Source organism: Eurypyga helias, unplaced genomic scaffold, assembly GCF_000690775.1.
Source record: "Eurypyga helias isolate BGI_N326 unplaced genomic scaffold, ASM69077v1 scaffold9663, whole genome shotgun sequence".
Taxonomy (NCBI): domain Eukaryota; kingdom Metazoa; phylum Chordata; class Aves; order Eurypygiformes; family Eurypygidae; genus Eurypyga; species Eurypyga helias.
The window spans coordinates 3,437-15,878 of NW_010241831.1; the positions used below are offsets into that span (position 1 = coordinate 3,437).

Genomic DNA, 12,442 nt, shown 5'->3' on the forward strand with positions numbered 1-12,442 from the left:
GCCCCCGGGGAAGCGGCGGCGGGGGGTCGGTGGGTCTCCCTCCAGGGTTGGTGTCTGGCGGGAGCCGGCGGGCAGCAGCATGAGCCATCCCCAGGGGTGCCCCAGGCTCTGCTCACATTTTGGTGGCTCTAGGCTCATTGGAGTTGCCTGGGAGCGTGGCCAGCAAGGCGGACTGTTCTGGCTGTCTCCTCAAAGATCTCCTTCGGTTGCATGGGGGCTGTGGTGGGGGTCTCTCCTCATGGGCAGCCATGTGTCTTTCCCTGGACTCTGCCTGTTCTCCTCTCCGTGGGGGGCTGGGCCTAGCAAAAAGGTCCCAGGACACATGAAAATGAGTGCTAGCTTACGGCAACCTGCCCACTTCTTCCTGAAGTGCCCTCTGCCAACACTTGCCTTATAGAAAGGGTCTCGTTTCCTGCAGCTGGGAACTATACTTTGGTTTTTCCCCCAGGTTCCTAAGCACTCGGTGTGTTAGCAGGGACTGGGGAGAGTCACTGAGGGTCAAGACATTTGGGGAAGAAAACCAGCCCCATCTTCAGGCTCTGCTGAATGCTGGACGCTTGGTACTGCTAGGGCTGATCTCCCCCCTCGCTATGCGCATCCCTGTGGGGTCAGGGTTGCTGGGGCTGTTTGAGGATGCAGCCGTTGCTTGTCGCTTTATGCCAGAAGCAAGGCAGCAACTTGACGAGGCAAGAGTGACCTCGCTGTGCTGGACCCTGGCAGGTGCTTTTCAGGTCCGTGATGTCAGAAGGGAGCTGTGGCCTCGTGCTGGACACAGGAGAACGGAGAGGGTGCTTGCGAGGGCTGTGCCATGTGTCCAGTGGCTGCCTGTGGCTGCAGGGACTGGACCCCGTGGCCGGCGGTGTGGTGCTGGGGGTAGTGCTGCCCGGAGTTGCACATGCACGCTGCCCTCCCGCCCGCCAGCGCAAAGGAAGGGGTGGTCAAGGCCGACGCGAGTTTGTGGTCAGTTAAGTGGCGACATTCACCCAGCCCCTCTTTTCAGTTTGGGTGAGCCTGGGCTGGGCAGTGCCTCTGCTGTAGGAGAGGTCCTGCTCCAGGAGCTGGGATGGGAAGCCCTCTGGGCTGAGCGGGAGCAGATGCACTCATCCCTGCAGTGGGGTGTTGCTGTTAGGCTGGGCTGGTGCTTTCCCACTCGGCTGCCTAGAGCCAAGGAGGGCCAAGCTGCCAGAACCCCTGAGGCCAGCCAGAGTGCATCTACAGCTGTTCAGTGGGAAAACAGTCCTGCCTGTTCCTTGGGAAAGGAAGCTGGTGTAGTGATGGTGCGTGGAGTGAGAACATCGGCAGCGAGACAGGGCTGGCCCTGGCACCTGGGGCTGAGTACTGAGCCTGCGCACACACGCCTGGTATGACAGGGACTGTTCCTCTCTTAACATCTGTCGTCTTGCTGGAGGAAGAAGGGGTGACAGCCACATTTACACTCCAGTTGATTCCATGCAGGAATGTGTTTGCTGGAGCAGATCCCTGGGGGAGCTTGGCACTCTCTGTCCTCAGCATGTGGAGATATTCAGATTGTCCAAATCACTATGTTGGGACCTGCTTGCATGCAAGGCAGCCCAGCCCCTCTGGTCCCACCTCCTCGGCATGTACCTATTCCCAGGAGAGGGCAGGGCTAAGGAGGACTGCAGAAGTGTAGCACTGCCCCAGTCCCAGTGTCTCTGTCCCAGCCAGTAAAGGGTCCTGTCTGGAAGCAGAAAGCTGGCAGCGGATCAGGAGCTGGGTGATGTCATGTAGAGGAAAAACACCAAAGGGCGTCCGTGGAGGCAGGATGAGTTGGAGAGAACAGATGCTACCTGCATGGAGCAAGGACCCATCAAAACAGCCTGGGGGGCTTGAAAATTCCCTGTCTGGGAAAGGACAGGGACGTCAGGCTCTGGCATGTGTTCTCCTTGCTACTGACCTTCTGAGTAACCTTGGGTGAGTCTTTCACTCCTAGGCAAAGTCTCTTCCTGTGAGCAGGGATAGAAAGGGCTGAGGAGTGGCAGCCTTCCCTGAATGCCAATACCCTACAGCAGAGCTGGGGGTCTGGCCAACCCTCAAGTCAGCTCTCCCTGTCTGCGGGATCCTTCAGCCCTGCTCTCACTAGGCTCTGAGCCAATGGGGAAGGTCCCAGGGCACGGCTCTGCCGGACCTCTCCCGAGCAACTGGTGTTTATGGAGACCCTGCAGTGCAACAGGCTGCTTCCCAGGAGAGTGGCAGGGTACAGGATGGAAACGTGTGAGGTGACCGCTGGCTAGGGCTCTGCCCTGATGCTGGGAGCGCCAGTGACCAGAGAGGATGGCGGTGGTGCTGTAGCAGCCCTGTCTTGCGGCAGCATGGATTCAAATAATGCTGCTCACTGAGCTCTGTCTGTGAGGGGCCAAATTCTGCCCTCCACACTCAGAGGAGGCCAATGCTTGTCTCAGGCTAAGAGCACTGCTGTCGGGAGGTACGCAGAGAGCACATTTTTGCTCTGTTTTCTTCTTTCCCAGCCACTCCAACAAAGTCAGGAAACCTCTCTGTCCCTGGATGTGGATGTGCTGGGAGGCTGGGAGTTCTCATTGCATAGTGCTGGAGACCACCAGGCCTTTCTTGGCCTCCTGGTAGCTGCTACAGTGTGAGGGGTTCCAGGGACACCTTTGCACCTGTGCAGTGGTGCTCCCCACACTGGTCTGCAGCCCGGCTTTGCTGGCCATGGCTCCGAGAGGTGCTAGGCTGTTTGGCACGTTTGGGGAGAGACGACAAGGTCAGACAGGGATGCAGGACAGGGATGCTCGTTGCCTCCCTCTAGCTCTGCCTGCAGCCCCTGTGTAGGGGCTTGGTGGCTATGGCTGCGGGCTGGCCAGCAAGGCAGGATGAGCCATGTTCTCCCAGATCCCGTGGCGGTTGGAGATGGGGATGGGTCAGGCTAGGCAGGTTTGTGCCAGCTGCAACACGAGTCCGGCAGCTGTGACATGTCTGCTACTGAGGCTGTCACCTGCCCAGGAGGGAGCCAGGCTGAGCCAGAGCATCAGCATGCCCACATCCTCAGCAGTGGAAAGTGCAGAGGCTGTGACGGGCTCTTTGCATTTAAAACGACAGCCCAGTGGTGCTTTTTTAAAGGCTCCCGTGCTGTGCTTTGGCTGCAGCAGCCAGCACACACGCAAGGTCACTGGAAGGGACAATAGCGCTTCGGGCAGCTCGGTAGTGAAACCTCCAGCCACACTGGCCAGGGCTCTGCTCCAGCTCGCTGCACTACTTGCCCTGGGAGGGAGCAGGGGAGGTCTTCCCCCTTTGTCACAAAGACTGGGAAAGGGACAGGGATGCTACAGCTCAAGCACACGTGCACAGACACGAATACTGTGCTCCCTTTGTCCAGCAGCGTCAGCTCCTCACCTGAGCCAGGGGCTGTCTAGCTGGGGACGCATCAGCAAATCCACTCTCTCGTTTGCTCCAGGAGAGCGGCTGCTGGCAATCACCAGACCAGCTTTTGGGGGTGTTTCTGGCCTGAAGTGTGGGTACATTTATTTTCCCACAGTTACATCTGCTTCCTGTGGAAGCTTCACCACATCAAGGGTGAGCACAACTGTTAGGGGTGCCTGGAAGTGCATGACACATGAAGAGAGGTCATGCGGGATTAAACTATTAGGAATAATTTGGGCTGGATCTCTTGTGACAACTTATATTAGCTTGAATTGCCCAGGAAGTGGCCCGCAGGTTATTTGGTGCATCTTTTTCTTGTAAAGAAACACGGTCAGGTTTGCCTTTTCAGACCTTTTTGACAGCTGTCTCGCAGCTGAGCGTGCTGTGAACCCCAGAGTCCTCACACCCACGTCGGTCATCTCACTCCTGGCTGAGGTGATGCAAGGCTGGAGGAGATTTTCATCTCTTCTCAAAGATCTTCAGTCAGTGAAAGAGGCACTGGCTGGAGGGTTATGTCAGCCCCTGGACAGCCACGTTTCTGGAAACAAGGTTTGGCCAAAAGCATTTGCTCTGAGGCGCTGCCCTCTACCCAGCACTGTCAGCGCTCCCTGGAAGTGCACTGGTGTGGAGCTGGGGGTGGCTTGCTGCACCCGCGTTATACTCAGCTTCGAGGTGATACGTTCCCTCACTGGATCCAGCCCCCAGAGCCATCCAGGCCACGTTCCAGTTTCCAATTCCCTTGATACGCGGTGGGGACCCTGGACCTTTGTGCACTATTAATAACGTGCTGTGCCAATGTGCCAGCGCCTCCGAATCACTCCCGTATCATTCCCCAAGGGCTTCAGCTGCAAGGGAAAACTCCTGGGGGTCTGTCTCCATTCTCCTCCCCATCTCAGTGGCACCACTCAACCCTGTTGAGCAAAACCAAAGCATTAAAATCCCTCCAGCCAAGATCTCCCAGCTGTTGCACTAGCGGGAGAAATTCATCTTCCCTGAGCCTTGCTAAACCCTTTCCAGAAGACTCCGTGGAGTGAAAACCTAGCACTGGCATCTCCACTGCGTAGAACTACTGAGGTAACTCAGAGTTCCCAAAAGCTGCCTGGAAGGTAACAGTGCAGGGCCTCAAGTGCTTCCCTGAGGTTGCTTTAGTGACAGGATGCTTTTCTTTCACGGAAATTTGCACCTGGGATCCAATTTTGATTTCTGATACTTGGAAAATTAAGTGGTGGGAGCCAGATAGGTCAAAGTTTTTGCTCTCTGTTGGATTTTACCTCCCATGGAATTGCCTTTGGACCACTCGGTGGCTCACCATGCAACAGGACTGACTCCTTTCTCCCCTGGATATGACTGTCCCACAGCACTTCAGGCTGCACAGGCAAAGGGCTGGCACAGGGATACTGTGAGGACTGAATCCCTCCTTACGGAATGCTGGAGGCCTATGGTCACTTTGTGTGCTCACCCCACACATGAAGGTTGAGAGAGGATCAGTCAGCCACCCTTTCTTGGAGCTTTCACTGTGAGGGTGGCTGAGCACAGGGACAGGTTGTGGTCTTCCTCCTTGATGATATTTAAATTCCATCTGAACGGTCCTGGGCAACTGGCTCTAGATGGCTGTGCTTGAGCAGGGAGTGTGACCAGACGACCTCCAAAGGTTCCTTCCAACCTCAGCCATTCTGTGATTTCATGGATGTTACAGGGTAGAAACAGGGACTTGACTTCTGAGTCTGGACTCTGAAATCACTGGGGTTTGGGGACAGTCCCCTGCACATGAAAAGGGAGGTGCAAACACAAGAGGAGTGTCAGGCCCTTACTGCTGCCCTGCTCAGCCCAGTGGTGACCAAAGGAAGCGAGGAGAGCTGGAGGAGATTCCTCTGCAGTGTGCAGAGTCAGCCTGCACTGAGGAGAGGGACACAGCAGAGGAGGTGACTGTGTCTCTTCCCTCAACGCCCTGTAGGCAGAGAACAAGAGCTGTGAAGGAAGCAGACTGTGTGGTAGGAAAAGCCTCTTGTGAAGCTCGTGAGGAGAGTGCTATGGCCCATGTCACTGCAGCGCTGGCCATGCTGCACCTGTGTGTGCAGGTACACGAGTGCTACAGGCTCATCCCTGCTCCTGAGTACTGGGGGAAGTTCAGCAGTGGGAGGAGTGTGCTCCAGGACTCTTTTTCTGGTACAGGACTAAGCCCCTCCGTATGAAAACCACCTCATGTGTGGGGAGAGGTCTGCACTCTCTTCCTAGGGTCTGTCCTTCGTGTGTCTGGAAAGTTTTGCTTCTCTCAGCCCCAGAGATGGCTGTGTGCTAGTGATGCTCTGCAAGGGGAGGCTGTAGATGGCCCTGTGGGCTGTGACACAGCGATGCAGAGGAGGTATGTACCTGTTCCTGGGGAGGCACTCAAGTTCCTCATCCTTTCAAGGAGTCTACGTTTCTGGGGGTGTTTGTGGAGTCAGCCCTTAGGCTGTTTCTGTACTGCAAGAAGCCAAAGGGAGTAAGCTAAGGACCTGCTGGGTATCCCTGGCAGTGACTGGGGAAGCACGGCACCTGGGAGCTATGCGTGAGGCTTGCCTTTTCCCCTTTGCAAAGCTGCTCGGCTGTGTTCCTGAAATTAATGGTGACTCTCACATCCATCAATAGGAGCTCCATTTTTGGGAGCCTGCCCGCATCCACCCTGTTCCTCCTAGGCTTTCCCTAGTTGACTGAGGGCAAAAAATCTCTGTTTACAAACTAACCAGCCGGAGGAGTCATGACCAGGGCCTGCTCCTAGCCTCTGAGGCTGCTTTGAGCTGCCATTGGAGCTGTCTGGATGCATCTCCTTTCTGCTACTGCCCCAGCCTGGTCCCCAGTACTGGGGGCTTTGCTGAATGCAAACGGGGGGCAGTGCTAGACAGCAGGAGCATGGCTAGCTGGGCATCCCATCCACCCGGCCTTTTCCACCCCCACATGCCATGGCACCAGGTTGTACACAAGCCCTCCATGCCTTGATGAGCAGGAGCTGGTGCCTCTGGTGCAGGTGGGCTCCATTAAGTCAATGCTGAGATTAGGGCTGTTTTCAGCAGGTTCCTTTGAGTGGAGGTTTGTTTGTGTAAATATTTGGACGTTTCTCAGGCATGATTATTGAGCAACCTGCACCTCATGCATATTCAGAGGCCTGCAGCGATTGCCTCCTCTCCTGCATGTGGGAACAGGGCTGGGTCCATGGATGTGGGAGGGACGTGAGTGTATGTGAGGCTGGTTGGGGGTGGCCAATGCCCGGTGCCCTGGCCTTGAGCTGGGAGCACTGGTGATGCGTCTGTGCAGCAGGGCCAGGACTGTCGTGGGGGTCTGATGCGACCTTAGCAGCGCTGGCAGGGACGTGGGGCTGCTGAGTGCACCTCACCATGCCTGGGTGGCCATTCCTGGGCTCCCCAGCAGCACTGGCAGCACCTGCCCAAGCCTCTAAATCAGGGACTGGGAGGAGGCAGGGTGGCTAAGCAGAGAGCCTGGGCAGCTAAGAGGAGCTTGAGCAGCCTTGTGACCCCTGGCTGCTCTCAGGGAAGGTTAGGGACCATCTGAAGCAGATGCAGAGGCTCCAGAGCAGCTTGCTTCCAGTTTTGCTTTGCATCCTGCGTCCTCTGTCGTCTGGGATCCTCCTATCCCACATGCTCAGCTCACCTGTCGGAGCTGGTTCCCTCCCATTCAGCCCCTGCAGACCTGCCTTATTTTTTCTGCTCTACAACACCCTCACTCCATCTCTGCCATTTTCCTGATTTTCCCAAGTTAGCCAGGGTCTTTCAAGCAGTTCAGCATCATCCCAGTCTTGGTCTCCATTATCCCATTGCACTAATGATCCCAATTGCCCTTCTGGCATAAGACACGGGGCCAGCCTCTCCACAATCCCGGAGAGAGACATAAGTCTCTGAAAGCACCCGTGTCCATGCTTTCCCTCTAGGGAGACTGGCAGCCCGTGGCACAGCAGCCCTCCCTCTGCATGCTGCTGTGCGTGTTGGCAGGCAGGGCATCTATCTGCTGTGCTCCTGGGGGACGGCACTGGGCTGGTGACTTTTTCTTTGAGAGTGGCTGCGGTGCAAGGTCAGGCTGTGGCTGTGTCCCCAGCCAGGGAGGAGTGGTGGGGTGAGATGGGAGCCAGGCTGTAGGCAGATCCGGCGCTCAGCGGGGTCAGGCCGGGAGACCTTCCAGAGCCAGAGTGCTGCGGGAGGGAGCTGAGATGCAGCTGCGGCTGCCCTTTACCCCAGGCGGCATTTGAGGCACGAAGGGGAGGCTTGCTGGCTGCTCCTCTGCTGAGAGGGATTTCTTGTAATCTGCTACAGGCTGTAATTCCTTCCTGTTCCTTGAGGTGAGGGAGACCTTGCATCCCAAACCACCTCAGTCTCAGTAAGAGCACCCTAGATGGTCTTAGAGCTTGCCTGACTTTTCCAGGAGTGATACGCTGCAGGGTCTCTGCCATCTGCTGCCTGAGGATTAATTCAAGGCGTGTGTTCCGCTGTAATATGTGAAAGACACGATTCTCATTTTACTCTGGGAGGTGGGACATGAAGCAAAACAGCACACCCCTGGAGAAGTGCCCTGGAGCTGCCGGCACTGGCAGTACCGCGGAGCAGAGGCCTTTAACTCCTGTGAGGCAATATGCTGCGATGGCGCTTGCCGGGCCGCACTCCCAGACTGTGTGTACTCACAGGAGCAAAGCCTTGCCGACCTCTGCCTGGGAACACGGATGCAGCAGTGCCCTTTACATCTCTGGGGGAGTGATCACGCCAACCTCAGGCTGTCTTTAACATTATCTTCCATTCTACAGATGTTGAACTTGGGCACAGAGAGCCTGTGTCCGGAATGCGACACGAGTTCCAGGCACGGGTTCGAGTTTCTAGACTTTGCTACCTCCCTCTCTCCTAATTCCTCTGCTGACATAAGCACAAAAAGCCAAGACAGCACTTCTGCTCCCAAGGATGTTGGTAGAAACTCAAAGGAATGGTGGTAAACCAGACCCATGCCACACGAGCAGGGGCTGGATGGAAGATGTACTCTGCTCTTCTCCACTGATGCTTTTCCCTGTTTCTGTTCCCTGCAACAGGCATCATGTCCATTATGTTATTCCATATGATGGGGATCAGTCAGTGGTGGACTCCTCGGAGAATTACTTTGTGACTGACAATGTAACCAAGCAAGAGATTGATCTGATGCTGGGACTTTTGCTGGGCTTTTGTATAAGCTGGTTTCTGGTGTGGATGGATGGGGTTCTCCACTATGCAGTGCGAGCCTGGAGAACCAGCCGACGGTATGGTAAGTGCAGCCTCGTGGGCTCCCTTCTCTTCCCTCAATCCCTTACCCTGTCCTCCGAGGCTGGTGGAGAGGGAGGAGGTCAACAGTCTGGCAGAGTTTGTTCCATGTGGATTTGGCACATTCCTGACCAGCCATATCCCAGCCCTCTTATGTTTATGTGGAAAGAGCCAGGCAAGGGTCCTAGCCTTGAGGGCTCCGCTTTGGAAAGCGTAAGGTTTGTGTTGGTGCAAAGGGGAGTGTGACGGAAAGCAACATGTTTACCCGTAGGCAGGCTGGCAGGTGGTGGTTGTATGTCTGCACATGTGGGCAGAATATCTTCGGGCCAGACAAAACTTCCCTGAAATCTGGATTTTTCTGTGCATATAATTTGCTACCAGGCACATGCTTAAGGAGTGCAGCCTCTTGTTGTTTGTGTAAACTGGCGGCAATGTGATGCCAACGACAGACATTTCTGTGTTGTGTCAGGGACGTGCCAGCTGAGGTTTCCCAACCTCACAGCTGTTCCAGATGTGTCCATTTTTTTTTTCAGTAGTGACAACAGCCCCACAGGGGAAAGCGTTAGCCATACTAGTCAGTCTTCGGACCAGTTAGCTTAGAATCCTGAACTAACATCCTGAGAATGACCAACAGATTGCTCCTTCAGAGGACGTCTCTGCCCCTCTTTGCTCTCTCAGCATGGACATCCCATGGATTTTAATTGTTGGAGGGGTAAAAAGACAGAAAAACTATTAGAATAGTGAGTACCTTGAAATTCTACAACAGTGTGAATTTCAAATTCACACTCAAATCTCAGTCTCTGAAACTGACTGATGGTGTCTCTTAAATTACTACTCAGAGGAAAAGGAGAGTGAGCAAGAGAGAGATTTATCAGTAAACCTGTAAGAAATTCTAATTAGGGAAGTGGACTCTCTCTTTCTAAAAACTCAGATCAAAATTATATGAATTTCTCATTAGTCTTCCCAAGTCCCCAGCAGCCTGCTTGAGCAGCTTCTGAATCAGGACTCTCTTGAGGCTGTGTTGCTGTCATTTCCCAGGCCGAAGACTAATGGTCAGAGTTTCCAGTGAGTCAGAGTGGGTCAGAGTCTCCAGTCTCAAGGCCACGCCACTTGGTTTTTGATCAGACCACCAGTGGCCATGGCCTCATTGCACTGGAGCCAGGAGGGCTGGCAAGAGCTGTTCTGGGCTGAGATGCTTTAGTGAGGACAGCAATATTGTTCGTTCCTCAGAGCTGTTGCCTTTCATTGTAGTGAGGACAGCAATATTGTTCCTCAGAGCTGTTGCCTTTCATTACGGAGCGATGAGCTACAGACACGGTGTCACCATCCTTCTTGGGAGTGCATAGATTTTTGAGTTTAGTAATTAAAGGGTAATGCTAGTAATCAGTTTAGTGGTTAAGCGGAATGATTGTTTTTCTTTCATTTTTTTGTCTCCCTGTGTATGCATATTCCAAGGCTTTAAGAAGGGGCTGAGTTTAGTATTTAAAGGGTAATGCTAGTAATCAATTTAGTGGTTAAGCTGAATGCTTGTTTTTCTTTCATTTTTTGTCTCCCTGTGTACGCATATTCCAAGGCTTTAAGAAGGGGTTGGCCCACGGTGCGATACACTGTGCAGACACATCTTTTCAGAAAATGAATGCCGTAGTACTTTGCACCCAGCTTTTTCTTCCCTTAGCAGCCCCGTTGGCAATGCCCCTTTCATGGTGCACAAGGCGGACAGCCCCTCTGGCCTGAGACACGGCCTCTTACTGGTGTTGCACCAGCCACCTGGGACCAGCCTGCTCTTAAACCAGGTTGGTTGTTCCACAACTGCGTTCCACACCGTTCCCAGCTCTAACAACAACTCTGTGTCCTCACAACTGACTGTGCGGTAGAAAGTCCCTGGAAGCCCTCCTCATCTAATCTGTAGGTGAGGCTTCCAGTCTATACCATGCAACAGGGCATGATGTCTCTTTCCAGTAGTTTGACATGCCTTGAACTGCTCTGTCCAAAGAGAAAACAGTGCACTTGTGTGCTGTGCTGGTTACATTTCAGTAAAGATAGGCTGAAAAAAATCATGGCAGAATTTGGAGCAAAATAATGAACGTTGAGCTTTTAGGTATTTCCTATTCATTGAAATCAACCATGCAAATTAGTTGTTTTAAAGACAATAAGCAGAAAGGATGCCTCTTGCTTTGCTGAACGAGTACCTAAGCTAAGATTTCCTTCTACAGGAAGAAATGGTGCCTGTGGCTATGAGAGGAGTAGGAGTAATACAAAATACTGTACTGGTACAGAACGTAGACCCCTCCCTGAAATACAAGAGCACCACTTAGCAATGACTCAATGTCACATTGTGGCCTGATCAACTTAAATTTTGGTCTATTAGAATAACCCAGAGGTCCTTCCTGATTGAAGAGATGTCTTAAAATAGAAAATATTCTATAGAATTTCAGATTGCCCTTCACAATAGCTGCAGTGCTGGCCAGAGCAGTCACATACCACCTCATGCTAGTTGCAATAGTTCAACTTTATACGATTTATCGTTCCCTGGGACTTTCAAATTCTCCTTTGTGGGGCTGGGCTATGTGTGTTTCTGGGTGGAATGATGCAGAGCTCTCTTAAAACTGAATGGCAGCTGAAACATTGCTCCAGGGAAAGGTTCATGGGCTGAGAGTTGAAACAGTGGGTATCGAAATGAGGGTGTCCAGCCTGCGCTGGCTGTGGGGCAGCAAGTGGCTTGTGCTGATGTTGTGTGAAGTTGGCCAGTGCTTCGGAAGACAGACGAGAAGAACTGGCATTCAACAGGGATGATATGCATGTGGCAGCAGTGTGCTGCTGTTTCCTGTCAGCTTGGTCCCCAGAGCAGCTTCCTGCTCGCAGAGAGCACTGTGAGGGTACTGCCTTTGCTGAACAGCCCAACTTGCAGAGTGTGAGTCAGGCACAAAGAGGGCTGGAGGACAGGGCTCATCACAAGATGCTGGTTCCTGCCAAGAGGAAGGGAAGCCCCAGGGGTGGCCTTGCCAAGGCCGTAACTAGTGCCTGATTTTGTGGGGCAGGCCAGGAAAAGGTCTAGGCAAGGAGAACATGGGTCTAACCATGCCTGTAACGTCACACCTTCCTTCTCCTTTCCTCTTTCCAGACAATTCCTGGTCTTGGATTCCAAAGTTTTGTAACTTAAAGGAGTTCAGAAAACGTCATCACCGGCAGTACGAGGAGGCGACCGGAAACATGGTGCACATCAAACAGAAGCTGTACCATAATGGGCACCCTAGCCCACGGCACCTCTGAGGAATGCCTTCCCCTCCAGAGACTGCACTGAGATTTTAAAAAAGGACTTTGCTCTTCTTCCAGGGGAACAGCTACCAGTTTCCTCCTCTATGGAAGCCAGCCGAGGACACAATTTAACTTACCCATGCTGTGTGTCCCTGTGGCACACCATGATGCACAACTAAGCCAGTCCTGGATGCTACGCAGCCAAGACATTGCACTGTGTTCCACATTTTATTGTCAGACTTGTGTATATATGTAAAAAGCAGACAAACAAACGAAAAAGAGAAGAGAGATTTGCATTATACTTTCAACCCATGTTTCCTGGCATTCACAGCTGTCCCGTGCATCCAGCTACACCCTACAGGGAATGTTGGCCAAGGGTATAGAGGTGGGACAACATGAAGAAGATGTGGAGTTTCTCATCCAAGAGCTCAAGTCCCCTGTTTCTTTGGCTCGGTTTTGCTCTGCTCTGTTCCTTCCGTTGCTAGAATGGCTTGGCTGGTCACAGGTTTGGATGGGGACTGCTG

General features: G+C 53.4%; 1 protein-coding gene across 1 annotated transcript in view; it reads left to right on the forward strand.

The window, feature by feature from the left end:
* Window positions 1–11,933, forward strand: part of TMEM240 (transmembrane protein 240) — a 15,355-nt gene extending 3,422 nt beyond the window's left edge. Inside the window, exons 3-4 of the mRNA XM_010148879.1 lie at window positions 8,459–8,667; window positions 11,785–11,933. Of these exons, the coding sequence (XP_010147181.1) occupies window positions 8,459–8,667; window positions 11,785–11,933 (358 nt within the window). The remainder of the gene's footprint in view (window positions 1–8,458; window positions 8,668–11,784) is intronic.
* Window positions 11,934–12,442: the final 509 nt, after the last annotated feature.